General features: G+C 45.3%; 1 protein-coding gene across 21 annotated transcripts in view; it reads left to right on the top strand.

The window, feature by feature from the left end:
- The window catches only part of LOC102134450 (ATP-dependent RNA helicase DDX19B), a 39,159-nt gene that overhangs the window by 14,996 nt on the left and 11,229 nt on the right, over positions 1–12,934 (top strand). For 12 of the 21 annotated variants that reach the window (XR_012429136.1, XM_005592529.4, XM_045381719.2 and 9 more), the window contains 4 exons: positions 1,141–1,189; positions 3,426–3,479; positions 5,012–5,147; positions 6,534–6,626. Coding sequence is in view for 19 of the 21 variants with exons in the window: in XM_005592529.4 (XP_005592586.2) it covers positions 1,141–1,189; positions 3,426–3,479; positions 5,012–5,147; positions 6,534–6,626 (332 nt within the window). In the remaining 2 variants the exon portion in view is untranslated. Of the gene's footprint in view, positions 1–558; positions 653–1,140; positions 1,190–1,568; positions 1,649–3,425; positions 3,480–5,011; positions 5,148–6,533; positions 6,627–9,375; positions 9,485–12,934 lie in introns of those variants that run through there. The other 9 variants (XM_015442716.3, XM_074027594.1, XM_074027593.1 and 6 more) reach the window with 5 other exon arrangements.

Below are 12,934 nucleotides of genomic sequence, written 5' to 3'. Positions count from 1 at the left end.
CTGCTACTCAAGGAGCAGTAGAAAACGAAATAGGCCCTGTCAGGAAGGTATTTGCATTCTAATAGAGGAGATAAAACCTGATAGGATATCCCTAATATACAGTATTTGATCAAAGTCGTAGTAATTCATTCTTTGAAATGTCTCTTTGCTCTGTCTCTTTCTTTCTATTTCCACTTCAGCCTAGTGGGTATTTTAATTACACAGTATGCCACAATGCGCCTGGCTGTTCCCAACTACAGTATCAGACACCAGCAAAAGGTGACTTGAATGTGAGGCTGCACATAAGCATACTGTGGTCTTACAACTCTAACATCATCCTGCAGCATGACTAATTCCTACCCACAGATGCTTTTCTTTTCTTATTTATTCATTTATTTATTTATTTATTTATTTTTGAGACGGAGTCTTGCTCTGTCGCCCAGGCTGGAGTGCAGTGGCGTGATCTCGACTCACTGCGAGCTCTGCCTCCCGGGTTCACGCCATTCTCCTGCCTCAGTCTCCCGAGTAGCTGGGACTACAGGAGCCCGCCACCACCCCAGCTAATTTTTGTATTTTTAGTAGAGACAGGGTTTCATCATGTCGGCCAGGATGATCTGGATCTCTTGAACTCGTGACCTGCCTGCCTCAGCCTCCCAAAGTGCTGGGATTACAGGTGCGAGCCACCACACCCGGCTTTACAGATGCTTTTCATGGCAGTCCTCCCTTCCCAGTGTTCTCCGAAGTATGACTGCATTTTTTCAACATCTCTTTAAATTTCCTCGTTTGAAATATGATTTGAAATGGAGCAATTCCCACATACACAAAAGAAATATGAGAGAATGACAAGTCTAATGATATTCTACAAAGAGAGAGAGTTTATAATCAGGGCATTAAGCAAACTCACAAATTACAATTCTCTCACAGAATTGTAAGTAGAAGGTACCGATGTGGAGCATTTTTTTCCACTGATGTATTTATGGGAAATTTTGTTTATTCTCATCAGACATTTAGTAAACGGAACAACTCAATGAATTGGTCCTAATGAATATACCTTGAGAATGGCTGTTTTATCCCCAGCTTCGTTAGGGAGGCTCTGTTGATTCCAAATCTTTTTAAGTGGTTTTCCTGACACTTTCCCCCTCCCCCATATTCTCCATTTAGTTGAGCAACTTGCATCTTAAGGAAGAGAAAATCAAACCAGATGCCAATGGTAAGTAACTAATAGCTAGTTTGAAAACAAATGTGATTTCCTTCAGTATTTTTGTTTTGGTGTAACAACTGTCTGGGAAAAAAAAAAATTGTATTTGTACCAGGCAGGGCGTTGGACGATACTGGTATCATCTGATTTTTAAATCAACAAACTGGTTTGTATGACCGAAGTGTTTTTATTTATTTATTTTTATTTGTTTACTTTCTAAGAGACAGGTTCTTGCTCTGTTGCCCAGGCTGGAGTGCAGTGGTTCAATCATGCTTCACTGGAGCCTCAACCTCCCAGACTCAAGTGATCCTCCGCCTCAGCCTCCTGAGTAACTGGGACTACAGGCACAATGCACTACGCCCAACTAATTTTTTATTTTTATTTTTTATAGAGATGAGGTCTCCGGCCGGGCACGGTGGCTCAAGCCTGTAATCCTAGCACTTTGGGAGGCCGAGATGGGCGGATCACAAGGTCAGGAGATCGAGACCATCCTGGCTAACACGGTGAAACCCCGTCTCTACTAAAAAAAAAAAAAATACTAAAAACTAGCCAGGTGAGGTGGTGGGTGCCTGTAGTCCCAGCTACTCGGGAGACTGAGGCAGGAGAATGGCATAAACCCGGCAGGCAGAGCTTGCAGTGAGCTGAGATCCGGCCACTGCACTCCAGCCTGGGCGACAGAGCGAGACTCCGTCTCAAAAAAAAAAAAAAAAAAAGAGATATGAGGTCTCCGTGGGTTGCCCAGGTTGGTTTCTAACTCCTGGGCTCAAGCAGTCCTCCTGTCTCAGCCTCCCAAAGTGCTGGGATTACAAGAGTGAGATACCGCACCTGGCTTCAAAGTGTTTTTAATACAAGAATGAGGATTGCACACTGATAGCAAGGGTGTGGGAGTGAAAAACGAATTAGGCTACTTAAGTGGGACTAATTACTAACCATGGGACTATACTGACAAAGACTAATTTTTTAATGTTCTCAATTTGGGATGAGATAGACAAAGTGGGAGGAATCTGACAGTTTACCTATCCTAATTATTCTGAAATCATATTTATCCAAATTTAAGATTTCCATTATTGTTGATGTACTTAATATTACTGGAAGGTAATGTAACATTTGCCTTTCTCAAAATTCACTTACAATCTTTTTTGTATGATTTTATATAACCACAGTATCATTTGACTATAAATTTATATTAATCAATAATTTATAGGCCGGGTGTGGTGGCTCACACTATAATCCCAGCACTTTGGGAAGCTGAGGTGGGCAGATAACCTGAGGTAAGGAATTCGAAACCAGCCTGACCAACATGGTGAAACCCCATCTCTACTAAAACTACAAAAATTTACCAGGTGTGGTGGTGCACACCTATAATCCCAGCTACTCAGGATGCTGAGACAATGGAATCTCTAGAACCTGGGAGGCAGAGGTTGCAGTGAGCCGAGATCACACCACTGCACTCCAGCCTGGGCAAGAGTGAGACTCCGTCTCAAAAAAAGAGAAAAAAAAATTATTTGCATGAATTTTGTTGGTCTTACTGCTCATTTGTTATATACATGAATTTTAATGGCATTATTGTGTTCACATATTAATAAAATCCCATTTGCATAGATATTCCTCTGTTGAGCATCAAGGTGGTTTCTGATCACTAATTGCTCTAATCTTTCTATAATATTTCAGAAGTATTGATTCAATGAGGGAAATAATAGTTTTTGAGGTACGGGGAGGAGACCTAGAATAGGAAAGAATATGAGCAACAGAGGTCGGGCGCGGTGGCTCACGCCTGTAATCCCAGCACTTTGGGAGGCCGAGGCAGGTGGATCACGAGATCAGAAGATCAAGACCATCCTGGCTAACACGGTGAAATCCCGTCTCTACTAAAAATACAAAAAAAATTAGCCGGGCATGGTGGCGGGTGCCTGTAATCCCAGCTACTCGGGAGGCTGAGGCCAGAGAATGGTGTGAACCCGGGAGGTGGAGCTTGCAGTGAGCTGAGATTGCGCCACTGTACTCCAGCCTGGGCATAACAAATAAATAAATAAATAAAATATCTCTCTCTATATATATATGAGCAACAGTGTTTTACACCTTTGTTTATTTAGGGACAATAAAATGTTTTTATCAGCGGCTTGGTTTCCTCATTTTTTTTTGCTCTCTAGGCCTTTACAAAAACTTCTAGTGCTATAGAATTTGAATTGTCCCAGCTATTGGGTATGGGATGTGATTTTGAGTGATGGCCACTTTGTGTCTGATAAAGGTGCTGTTGTCAAGACCAATACCAATGCAGAGAAGACAGATGAAGAAGAGAAAGGTAACACAGCCGTGGAGCTTTATATAATAACAAGCTTCTACATTCTAAGAAAGTGGATTGTTATGAGGCTTCATTTTTATACCCAGTTTGGCTCGACTTTAATGGGTGATACAGTGCTAGCATAAAAGTTCAATATAGGGGCCGGGTGCAGTGGTTCACGCCTGTAATCCCAGCACTTTGGGAGGCTGAGGCGGGTGGATCATGAGCTCCGGAGATCAAGACCAACCTGGCTAACACGGTGAAACCCCATCTCCACTAAAAATACAAAAACAAAATATCCAGGCATAGTGGCAGGCACCCGTAGTCCCAGCTACTTGGGAGGCTGAGGCAGGAGAATGGCGTGAACCCAGCAGGCAGAGCTTGCAGTGAGCCAAGATTGAACCACTGCACTCCAGACTGGGAGACAGAGCGAGACTCTGTCTCCAAAAAAAAAAAAAAAAAAAAAAAAAAAAAAAAAAAAAAAGTTCAATATAAATAGTCAATAGGTGAAGGAGTTCTAATGGTTTACATTTAGAGAAAGTTTACACTGAACAACTGAACACTTGAACAGGCCATTATAAAAAATTTTAAGTTTATTGGACAATCTCTATTGTCAAATAAAATTAAGCTTAATGTTATTTTGACACATTTGACATGCATGACAAGATGAGACCAACTTGTCCAATATTAAGGTACAGCCGGGTGCGGTGGCTCAAGCCTGTAATCCCAGCACTTTGGGAGGCCGTGACGGGCGGATCACGAGGTCAGGAGATCGAGACCATCCTGGCTAACACCGTGAAACCCCGTCTCTACTAAAAATACAAAAAACTAGCCGGGCGAGGTGGCGGGCGCCTGTAGTCCCAGCTACTCCGGAGGCTGAGGCAGGAGAATGGCGTAAACCCGGGAGGCGGAGCTTGCAGTGAGCTGAGATCCGGCCACTGCACTCCAGCCCGGGCTACAGAGCAAGACTCCGTCTCAAAAAAAAAAAAAAAAAAAAAAAAAAAAAAAATACAAAAAATTAGCCGGGCGCGGTGGCGGGCGCCTGTAGTCCCAGCTACGCGGGAGGCTGAGGCAGGAGAATGGCGTGAACCCGGGAGGTGGAGCTTGCAGTGAGCTGAGATCCGGCCACTGCACTCCAGCCTGGGCGACAGAGCGAGACTCCGTCTCAAAAAAAAAAAAAAAAAAAAAAAATTAAGGTACAGACTTTGTTAATTCCTGTTTTTTTTTCCCATTGTTGTGATTGTTAATTACTTTAGGTTTATACATAGTGCAAATGGGGGAGTAAATATGTGTGTCTGGATAAGAGGAATAGGTAACTGCAGGAAAAGAGGGCTGTTAGAGTCTGGAGAAGAGTATGAGGCCTAAATGGGTGATGTATCATAACTTTTTTCTTTAATAAAACTATTTTAATTTATAAGTCAAAACTATGAGGTACCTTGAAGTTGAATGTTCAGTACATTATTATTCAAAATACAAATGGCAGTTGAATTAGAGTAAATGCTTGGTAGGTTTCAAGGACTTTTAAAAATTCTTTGCTTTCTTTTTCCTGACAGAGGACAGAGCTGCCCAGTCCTTACTCAACAAGCTGATCAGAAGTAACCTTGTCGATAACACAAACCAAGTAGAAGTCCTGCAGCGGGATCCAAACTCCCCTCTGTACTCAGTGAAGTCTTTTGAAGAGCTTCGACTGTGAGTATTTATTCACTTTCGGACTCTCCCCTTTGCACTGAAATAGAGATCCTAGGTCTGTAATAGATATCTTTTTATCACAACAGAACAGTTTTAGCTAACCAAGGTTTTTTTTTTTTGTTTTTTTTTTAGACGGTGTCTCACTCTTTCGCCCAGGTTGGAGTGTAGTGGCGCGATCTCGGCTCACTGCAAATTCTGCCTCCCGGGTTCAAGTGATTCTCCTGCCTCAGCCTCCTGAGTAGCTGGGATTACAGGCGTGCACCACCACACCCGGCTACTTTTTGTATTTTTAGTGGAGACAGGTTTCACTGTGTTGGCCAGGCTGATCTTGATCTCCTGACTTCGTGATCCACTTGCCACAGCGTCCCAAAGTGCTGGGATTACTGGCATGAGCCAAAGCGCCCAGCCACTAACCAAGTTGTATAAAAGAATTTAGCTGCATGCGGTGGTGCACACCTGTAATCCCAGCACTTTTGGAGGCCAAGGTGAGAGGATCACTTGAGGCCAGGAGTTGCAGACCAGCCTGGGCAACAGAGCAAGACCAGACTCCATATAAAAAATATAAACAAATACTTTAGATGTTTTGGGATATTTAGTAAAATTTCCAGATAATGGGTGAAAGCTTTAGCTGTACTAACATGTATTCAGTTCAGCACAGCTCAATTATTGTTGATTACAAACTATGTGTAGGCCAGGCATAGTGGCTGACACCTGTAATCCCAGCACTTTGAGAGGCTGAGGCAGGCAGATCACTTGAGGTCAGGAGTTGCATGGCCAACATGGTGAAACCCTGTCTCTACTGAAAATAAAAAAATTAGGTCAGGTGCAGTGGCTCACGCCTGTAATCTCAGGACTTTGGGAGGCCGAGGCAGGTGGATCACAAGATCCGGAGACCAAGACCATCTTGGCCAACACGGTGAAACCCCGTCTCTACAAAAATACAAAAAAAATTAGTCGGGTGTGGTGGCGGGCACCTGTAGTCCCAGCCACTCAGGAGGCTGAGGCAGGAGAATGGCGTGAACCCGGCAGGTGGAGCTTGCAGTGAACCGAGATCGCACTACTGCACTCCAGCCTGGGCGACAGAGCGAGACTCTGTCTCAAAAAAAAAAAAAAAAAAAACATTAGTAGGGCATGGTGCCATGCACCTGTAATCCCAGCTATTCGGGAGGCTGAGGCATGAGAACTGCTTGAACCCGGAAGGTGGATGTTGCAGTGAGCCGAGACTGCACCATTGCACTACAGCCTGGGCAACAGATTGAGACTCTGTCTCACAAACAAATAAACAAAAAACTATGTGTAAACAGTAAAGGAGAAAAATCCTCCAGATATTTTGCTGCTTTCCTCAACCAAAGAGACAATGACTTTCATCTTTAACTGTTTTTCTAGGAAACCACAGCTTCTCCAAGGAGTCTATGCCATGGGTTTCAATCGTCCATCCAAGATACAAGAGAATGCGTTACCACTGATGCTTGCTGAGCCGTATGTGTCCTATTACAACTCCATTTCATTTTAGATTTTCCATTTTTGAAAACTTTTATTATTTTCACAGGCCAGCAATGTGGCTTGTGCCTATAATCCCAGCAACTTGACAGGCAAGGCAGGAGGATCGTTTGAGGCCAGGAGCTCAAGACCAGCCTGGGCAATGTAGCAAGACCCTGTCTCAACAAACAACAACAACAACAAAAAAGTTATAAACTTGGCCAGGCGTGGTGGCATGCAGTTATAGTCCCAGCTACTCGGGAGGATGAGTCAGGAGGATCACTTGAACCCAGGAGTTTCAGGCTGCAGTGAACCGTGATCACACCATTGTACTCCATTCTGGGCAACAAAGCAACCCTGTCTCAAAAGAGAAAAAGAGGACGCTGAGGCACAAGATTTGTTTGAACCCGGGAGGCAGAGGTTGCAGTGAGCCGAGATCATATCACTGCACTCCAGCCTGGACAACACAGCGAGAGTTTGTCTCAAAAAAAAAACCAAACAAACAAAAAGGGCGGGTGGGGGGTGGGTGCAGTGGCTCACGCCTGTAATCCCAACACTTTGGGAGGCCAAGGCAGGAGGATCTCTTGAGGTCAAGAGTTCAAGACCAGCCTGACCAACATGAAACCCGACTCTACTAAAAAAATACAAAAATTAGCCAGGTGTTGTGGTGTGCTCCTGTAGTCCCAGCTACTCAGGAAGCTAAGCCACGAGAATGGCTTGAACCCAGGAGGCAGAGGTTGCAGTGAGCCAAGATCACACCACTGCACTCCAGCCTGGGCAACAGAGTGAGACTCCATCTCAAAAAAACCAAAAACAAAAAACAAAAAAATCATTTGTAATATCCCTCTCCCTACATTATTAACATTTTGGAGTGGAGACTTCTAGACTTTTCTCTATGTAAATATATACGTATAACTTTTTTGTTTTTGTTTTTTTGAGATGGAGTCTCACTCTGTCGCCCAGGCTGGAGTGCGGTGGCAAGATTTCAGCTCACTGCAAGCTCTGCCTCCTGGGTTCACTCCATTCTCCTGTCTCAGCCTCCCGAGTAGCTGGGACTACAGGTGCCCGCCAACTAATTTTTTGTATTTTTTTTAGTAGAGATGGGGTTTCACTGTGTTAGCCAGGATAGTCTCTATCTCCTGACCTCAAGAGATCCGCCCGCCTCGGCCTCCCAAAGTGCTGGGATTACAGGTGTGAGCCACCGTGCCCAGCCATATATATAACTTTATGGCCGGGGGTGGTGGCTCACACCTGTAATCCCAGCACTTTGGGAGGCCGAGGCGGGCAGATCACCTGAGGTCAGGAGTTGGAGACCAGGCTGGCCAACATCAGTGAAACTCTGTCTCCAAAAAAAAAAAAAAAAGTTGACATATGGCCAGGAGCAGTGGCTTATGTCTGTAATCCCAGCACTTTGGGAGGCCGAGGCCGGTGGGTCACGAGCTCCAGAGATCGAGACCATCCTGGCTAACACGGTGAAACCCCGTCTCTACTACAAATACAAAAAATTAGCCGGGCGTGGTGGCAGGCGCCTGTAGTCCCAGCTACTCAGGAGGCTGAGGCAGGAGAATGGCGTGAAGCTGGGAGGCAGAGCTTGCAGTGAGCCAAGATTGCGCCACTGCACTCTAGCCTGGGCGACAGAGCGAGACTCCATCTCAAGTAAAAAAAAAAAAAAAAGGCCGGGCGCGGTGGCTCAAGCCTGTAATCCCAGCACTTTGGGAGGCCGAGATGGGCGGATCACAAGGTCAGGAGATCGAGACCATCCTGGCTAACATGGTGAAACCCCGTCTCTACTAAAAATACAAAAAACAGGCCGGGCGCGGTGGCTCACGCCTGTAATCCCAGCACTTTGGGAGGCCGAGGCGGGCGGATCACAAGGTCAGGAGATCGAGACCACGGTGAAACCCCGTCTCTACTAAAAATACAAAAAAATTAGCCGGGCACGGTGGCGGGCGCCTGTAGTCCCAGCTACTCAGGAGGCTGAGGCAGGAGAATGGCGTGAACCCCGGAGGCGGAGCTTGCAGTGAGCCGAGATCGCGCCACTGCACTCCAGCCTGGGCGACAGAGCGAGACTCCGTCTCAAAAAAAAAAAAAAAAATACAAAAAACTAGCCGGGCGAGGTGGCGGGCGCCTGTAGTCCCAGCTACTCGGGAGGCTGAGGCAGGAGAATGGCGTAAACCCGGGAAGCGGAGCTTGCAGTGAGCTAAGATCCAGCCACTGTACTCCAGCCTGGGCGACAGAGCGAGACTCCCTCTCAAAAAAAAAAAAAAAAAAGGTTGACATATAAATAATGTTTTATATGCTGTGTTTTTAAATTATATGATAATCTTCCTATGTTGGTAAATATACATTTGTATCGTATATGCACCATGATTTCATTGTATTGATATATAAAAGTCATTGTGTCAAATATAATAGAAGCCAAACAGCTCTAGGAGACCTGAATAATACAGTAACTAAGGTGGTTTCCTGGTGCAGGGCATTTCCCACTTTCACAGGCATACAAATCTCATAGACATTTATTAAAATGCAGGGTCTGAATTTAGTAGGTCTAAGTGGGGACTGAGGGTCAACATTTCTAATAAGCTTGCAGGTGATGCTAATGCTGATGTTTCAGATCACATTCTGAGTAACAAGATTCTAGAGCATGATGGAAATTTAATACAGATTGATCCTATATTTTATATGATTATATACAATTCTGCATATAATCCTAAATTCTGAATCTTTTTTTTTTTTTGTCTAAAAATAGATATTTTAGGCCAAGTGTGGTGGTTCATGCCTGTAATCCCAATACTTTGAGAGGCCGAGGTAGGCGGATCGCTTGAGCCCAGGAGTTCGAGAGCAGCCTGGGCAACATGGTGAGACCCTGTCTCTACTAAAAATACAAAAACTTAGCCAAATATGGTGGCATGTGCCTGTAGTCCCAGCTACCCAGGAGGCTGAAGTAGGAGGTAACCTGAGCCCAGGAGATTGAGGCTACAGTGAGCAAAGACTGCACCACTGCACTCCAGCCTGAGCAACAGAGTGAGACCCTGTCTCAAAAAATCATAAATAAAAATAAAAATAGATATTTTGGGTCTGTATTTTCTCAAGTTTTCTTTGTTCTGTGTCATAACAGTGACATTTTCTCCAGATGGATAGTGTCTTTTTTTTAGCTTGGGACTTTGAGCATGCTTAGGGTGAATAAATGGAGTATTTATGACATGGTTTCATATTGATCATTTATATTTGTGGATCTAATATTTTTGTAGATGCTAACTTTTTTTTTTTCTGTGAGATAAGGTCTCACTCTGTCACCTAGGCAGGAGTACAGCAGTGTAGTCATAGCTTACTGCACCCTGAGCACCTGGGCTTAAGCAATCCTCCTGCCTCAGCCTCCCAGGTAGCTAGGACTACAGGCCCGTGCTGCCATGCCTAGCTAATTTTCTTTATTTAATAGAGATGGGCGTCTTGCTATGTTGCCCAGACTGGTCTTGATCTCGTGGCCTCAAGCAATCCTCCCACCTTGGCCTTCCCCCAATTTTTTTTTTTTTTTGAGACAGTTTCTCACTCTGTTATCCAGGCTAGGTGCACTGGCACCATCTTGGCTCACTGCAATTTCTGCCTCCTGGGCGCAAGCAATCCTCCCACCTTGGCCTCCCAAGTAGCTGGGGCCACAGGTGCAAACCACCATGCCTGGCTAATTTTTATACAATTTTTTTTTTTTTTTTTTTTTTTTGAGACTCAGCTCACTGCAACCACCGCTTCCCAGGTCCCAGTTCAAGTAATTCTCCTGCCTCAGCCTCCCAAGTAACTGGGATTACAGGCACACTCCACCATGCCCAGCTAATTTTTTTGTATTTTTAGTAGAGATGGGGTTTCACCATGTTGGCCAGGCTGGTCATGAACTCCTGACCTCGTGATCTGCCCCCCTCGGCCTCCCAAAGTGCTGATATTACAGGTGTGAGCCACCACACCAGGCCTAATTTTTATATCTCTATCAGAGACAGCGTTGTGCTATGTTGCCCAGGTTGGTCTCAAACCCCCAAAGTGTTGGGATTACAGGTATGAGGTGTCACACCAGGCTTTTTTTGTTTTTGTTTTTCAGGGGGGCTTTGGTAGAGATGGGGTCTTACTTTGTTGCCCAGACTTGTCTTGAACTCCTAGGCTCAAGCACGCTTCCCACCTTGCCTTCCCAAAGTGCTAGGGTTACAGGCATGAGCCATTGGGCCTAGCCAAGAAGCTCATTTTTAGATTGACAATATTAGAAGAGACCAGCATTATTACTAGAATTATCTAGTACCTTTTATCATCAACAAATACTTATTGAGTGCCTGTTATATAACAGATACTATGCTAGGCACTTGGATACATTAGTCAACAATGCAGAACAAAATTCCTGCCCACAAGGAGCTTACATTCTAGTTTGAAATATAGCTAATTCGGCCGGGCGCGGTGGCTCAAGCCTGTAATCCCAGCACTTTGGGAGGCCGAGGCGGGCGGATCACAAGGTCAGGAGATCGAGACCACAGTGAAACCCCGTCTCTACTAAAAATATAAAAAATTAGCCGGGCGCGGTGGCGGGCGCCTGTAGTCCTAGCTACTCAGTAGGCTGAGGCAGGAGAATGGCGTGAACCCAGGAGGCGGAGCTTGCAGTGAGCCGAGATCGCGCCACTGCACTCCAGCCTGGGCAACAGAGTGAGACTCCGTCTCAAAAAAAAAAAAAAAAAAAAAGAAATATAGCTAATTCATTTTTATTAAAATATAACAGGTGATAAATTACAAATGTTAATGCCGCTGAATAGCACACTTAAAAGTGGGTAAAAGGGCAAATTTTATGACTTTTTTTTTACTTCAAATAAAAATAATAAATTTTGGCCACGTGCAGTGGCTCATGCCTGTAATCCAAGCATTTGGGGAGGCTGAGGCAGGCAGATCATTTGAGGTCAGGAGTTCGAGACCAGCCTGGCCAACATGGTGAAACCCCGTCTCTACTAAAAATACAAAAAATTAGCTGGGCGTGGTGGCATGTGCCTGTAGTCCCAGCTACTCAGGAGGCTGAGGCAAGAGAATCACTTGAACCCAGGAGGCAGAGATTGCAGTGAGCTGAGATCGCACCATTGGACTCCAGCCTGGGTGACAGAGTGACCCTCCGTCTCAAAAAAAAAAAAAAAAAAATTAATAGGCCGGGCGCGGTGGCTCAAGCCTGTAATCCCAGCACTTTGGGAGGCCGAGACGGGTGGATCACGAGGTCAGGAGATCGAGACCATCCTGGCTAACACGGTGAAACCCCATCTCTACTAAAAAATACAAAAAAAAAACTAGCCGGGTGAAGTGGCGGGTGCCTGTAGTCCCAGCTACTCGGGAGGCTGAGGCAGGAGAATGGCGTGAACCCGAGAGGAGGAGCTTGCAGTGAGCTGAGATCCGGCCACTGCACTCCAGCCTGGGTGACAGAGCAAGACTCCGTCTCAAAAAAAAAAAAAAAAAAAAAAAAAAAATTAATAAATTTTGGCCAGGCACAGTGGCTCATGCCCATTATCCCAGTAATTTGGGAGGCCAAGGCAGGCAGACGGCTTGAGCCCAGAAGTTTGAGACCAGCCTGGGCAGCACAGTAAGACCTCATCAGTATTAAAAGGTAAAAATAAAAAAGAAATTAAATGTACAACACTTTATTCTAACTACAAGGGGTAACAGATGTTTTGACAGGGAATCTAGATGTTTAAACAGAAATAGAATAAAGAGTTACCACTGTGGTGGCTGGGCGCAGTGGCTCACACCTGTAATCCCCGGACTCTGGGAGGCTGAAGTGGGCGGATCACTTGAGGTCAGGAGTTCGAGACCAGCCTGGCCAACATGGTGAAACCCATCTATACAAAAAAAAATACAAAAATAGCCAGGCATGGTGGTTCATACCAGCCCCAGCTACTCAGGAAGCTGAGACACCAGAATTGCGTGGAACCCGCGCAGTGGCGGCTACAGTGAACTGAGATTGTGCCACTGCACTCCAGCTTGGGCGACAAAGTGAGACCTTGTTTCAAAAAAAAAAAAAAAGACCAGGTGTGGTGGCTCACGCCTGTAATCTCAACACTTTGGGAGGTCCGAGGCGGGTGTATCACCTGAGGTCAGCAGTTCGAGACCAGCCTGGCCAACATGGTGAAACCCCATCTCTACTAAAAATACAAAAATTAGCTGGGCGTGGTGGCGGGCACCTGTAATCCTAGCTACTCGGGAGGCTGGGGCAGAAGAATTGCTTGAACCCAGGCGGTGAAGGTTGCAGTGAGCTGAGATCGCACCTTTGCACTCCAGCTGGGCAACAAGAGCAAAACTCC

Source organism: Macaca fascicularis, chromosome 20 (genome assembly GCF_037993035.2).
Source record: "Macaca fascicularis isolate 582-1 chromosome 20, T2T-MFA8v1.1".
In the NCBI taxonomy this organism is placed as follows: domain Eukaryota; kingdom Metazoa; phylum Chordata; class Mammalia; order Primates; family Cercopithecidae; genus Macaca; species Macaca fascicularis.
Note: the sequence above shows the minus strand (reverse complement) of the source record. Positions and strands in the feature narration are given on the sequence as shown.